The sequence below is a fragment of the Kryptolebias marmoratus genome, linkage group LG19 (assembly GCF_001649575.2).
Source record: "Kryptolebias marmoratus isolate JLee-2015 linkage group LG19, ASM164957v2, whole genome shotgun sequence".
In the NCBI taxonomy this organism is placed as follows: domain Eukaryota; kingdom Metazoa; phylum Chordata; class Actinopteri; order Cyprinodontiformes; family Rivulidae; genus Kryptolebias; species Kryptolebias marmoratus.
In genome coordinates, this window is record NC_051448.1 from 13408424 (window position 1) to 13411990 (window position 3567).

The 3567-nt window shown below is 38.1% G+C and overlaps 2 protein-coding genes across 2 annotated transcripts in view; one reads left to right on the plus strand and one right to left on the minus strand.

The window, feature by feature from the left end:
- Positions 1 to 3567, minus strand: part of LOC108228668 (inactive serine protease 35) — a 13773-nt gene that overhangs the window by 5614 nt on the left and 4592 nt on the right. The window lies entirely within an intron of this gene.
- On the plus strand, positions 2043 to 3438 carry LOC108228667 (leukotriene B4 receptor 1-like). Its single transcript, XM_017404259.2, has one exon. It carries the CDS (start codon positions 2366 to 2368, stop codon positions 3317 to 3319), a length of 954 nt encoding a protein of 317 aa, XP_017259748.1. The 5' UTR covers positions 2043 to 2365; the 3' UTR covers positions 3320 to 3438.

Here is a 3567-nt window from a genome sequence, read left to right on the forward strand (position 1 = left end):
GTGTTTTGGTCTTGGTTTCGCTCTTCTGGACAGTACCTCCCGAGTTATGACAAAACATATTTGTACTGAATTGTCTATAAGCAGCAGGTAATGAAAGTTGAAACCAGTTCACCCAAGTGGTTGGGACCTCAATTGGAGTTTGTGTACTTTTACTTTTGTGTATTTTTTGTGACTAAATGCTTTTTGTGTGGCATGCTTTTGGAACCTGTCCGGGTTTACTCTGATTTGTTTACAGCAAATAAAGAAACTTATTCTCATGCAAGGACGACTCTTCTTCACATTCTGTATATATGAAAAACTGCAATACTCACCTAAATTCTCAAGACATGTAATACACACATTTGATGATTAAAAAGACATCTGGCAGGTTTGCAATAAAAACTGTGCATCCAGATTTTGGTTGGTGACAGTGGAAGAATGTGCAGGAACCAGAACCAGAACACAAAAACAACTGAATTGCAGATGTGAGCAACAACAATTTTTGAATAAACTTTTAAATGAGTATGTTTCTGCATTTCATGGTAACTGTGGTTTCACTTTCAGAGAATCTAATATTTAAAGTGTTAGTAGCTATGGTTTCCTGTTCACGCAATGGCATCATACAGTCTGTGCTTTTTCTTCATTTCTTTCAGTGACTGACTAAGTGAACTTGAGGGATTTCTTTTTCCTATTTTTGCCTTGTAAAATAAAAACTAAAATGAATTTGAGCTGGAGTACAGAATATGTTTCTTTTTGTCACTTGCTCTTTGACTGACAGATTATTTTGATGATCAGAGACATTAAGGTATTCAACATTATTGCATCACTTATTGATCAGAGACATTGAGAATTATTTCATTTACAAGAGTGTCACTCCTCGGCCTCCCTGGGAGAGTCTTTGTTCGAGTGCTGCACAGGCCAGCTGCTATTATATGAAGTTTGTGCTTCATTCAGATGCAGCTTTGCAAACAAATGTTGTGCTGCCGTATTTATGTTTTGAGATAATTGGCTTTGTCTTGTCAACCTTTCCAAAAAGCTATATTTGTTTAGTTTTTCTCTAATTGTCCTTCATGAACTATAACTTTGAACTTGCTAACTGAGGCCTGTAGAGATGCATTTGTGTTTGTGTCTTTCTTATCTTACTGTGATATTAGTTACTTTATTTATGACCTTTTGATTAATATGTATATGTTAAATTAAATTTGACATGACAGTACATTAATTCATCAGGACCTAAAGTTATAGCCTGCACAATGATGCAGGTACAAATGAAACAGTGATATATAGATAAGATCTCAGTTCCTTTGCATTAGTGTCACAATTTCCTTTTGGTGTAAAAGTTCTTTAACATCGTTAGAGCGGAATCTTTCTGGACCACATTAACCATTTTTTTTTCTGTATCTGCCTGCACATTTTGTACCATCAGCTTGTTCCACTGTGGTTACTTCTAACTTCACCTCTCCAGTGTCAGGTGAGGGTGGAGATTGAGGCGAACACAATTTGCAGACTCATGCTGATAGCTCCAGGAACAAACTATTTTATTATAAATAAATGAAAAACAAAGACAAAAGCTGATGTGGCAGCAAAAACAAAACACAAACAAGAATGAAATATGCAAGGTAAGCCATGGGAGGACCCAGACAGCATGTCAACACGACAACGGAGGGAAATGGCCAGGTTTTAAAAGCTGCAGGAAATTAGGAGAAGAGGACACAGGTGAGTAATTACAAACTTGGTGCAGGTGAAGATGGGCGTGGCAGGCAAACAAGTGAAAGATTAAGGACCAGTGAATGATGACAGGATCACAAAGACACAAAGAGTACAAAAAACATGAAGACAACCAATTGACAAAATAAAAGAAACAATGAACCCAAAACTGAAACATGAAAACAAACAATAACCCTAAATCCTGACATCCAGGACTTCTACCTCATCTCATGTGGGACTCCAGTCATCTGGTCCCTGCAGTCCTTCAAAAAAGTTCTGTTTTCTTTGCTTTTGTTTCTTGTCTTACAGTAATAACACATTGTCTGCAGGCATGTAACAATTCATTTAGTCTTTTTTTTCTATGGCAATAACTGTGAAGTACTTTGACCAAATTCAGCTGTTTTAAAATGTACAAAAAGAATAAAGTTGATATAACAATAAACAAATTCAGCAGGACTTAAACCCATAGCCTGCACACTGATGCAGCTAATTTTAAAAACCACAATATTTAGATAAGATCTCAGTTTCTTTGCATTGGCGTCACAACTTGCATTTTTTTTTACCTTGATCTTTAACTGCAATAAAGCGAAACTTCTCAAAACCACATTTGAATTCTGTAACTATCAGCACATTTACCACCATTAGTTCTTCAGAGCACAACGTTATCTAAAGACACAGCATGGATCAACTTAATTCCACAGTGGCGACTTCTAACTCCTCTTCTCCAGGACTTCTGCCTCAGCCTTTCTGGAACTCCAGGCGTCTCGTCCCCGCAGTGTTATTTTCTTTCTGCTTCAGTGTTGGAGTTCCTGGAAACATTGCTGTCATTATTCTCAGACCTAACTGGGAGCACATGTCCAGACTGAGCCAGAGTTTGCTGCTGAATCTGGCCGTGTCTGACCTGCTCTGCCTGCTGACTTTTCCACTGCTGATTGATGCTTACCTCCACGGCTGGAGAGTCAATTTGGTGTCCTGTAAGCTTCTAGCGTATGTTGTGTACTGCAGCATTTATTGCAGCCAGCTGACTGTGACTGGGTTAAGCATCCAGCGTTACCTCTTGGTGGTTCACCAGCAAGATTGCCAACAGGTAAAAAAAAGACTGATCGTGGTTCTGCATTGGTTGGTTGCTTTTATCTTGTCTATTCCTCACTTGGTGGTTCAGCAGCTGGTACCAAATCAGCAGTGGACAGACTGCAGAGCTCAGTATTCTTCTGATGCCCAGTGGGTGGCTGTGCGGCTGACAGAGACAATTCCGGGAATTGTTTCTTTTATTACTGTAGTGTTTTCATACATTCGCATAAGTAGGAAAGTTAATCAGGCAGCCTTTTTCAACAATCCTCAGACAACTCGACTGATTACCAGCATCATTGTAAGTTTTGTTGTCCTTTGGGTTCCATATTTTACCAATAATGTGCTGGGTATAGTAGCTATTTGTCTTGGACATGAGGGACTTAAAAAGTTTTATTTAACCTCTTGGGACTTTCTCTCATCACTAACAACGATCAACAAATGCCTGAATCCACTCCTGTATGCCTTTACCTCTCGCAAAGTCTGCAATGTTTTTCAAAAACAGGAACCAATGCAGCAGGACCAAAGAATGCCAGATTCCGCTACAACTGCAGAACTGTCATAATAGTGTTAAAAACAGGGTATATATTTTTGCTGTTGTTGTTGTTTAGTAAACTGTACAAGATTTTGAGTTTATAATCAACTTTTATGCAAAAAAATTGTATGTTATCAATCAATCAATCAATCAAATTTTATTTGTATAGCACATTTCAGCAGCAAGGCATTTCAAGGTGCTTTACATAATTAATTTACATGACAGCTTTAGCCTTAAATGTATTATTTTTCTTTTCTTTTTTTTTTGGGGGGGGGGGG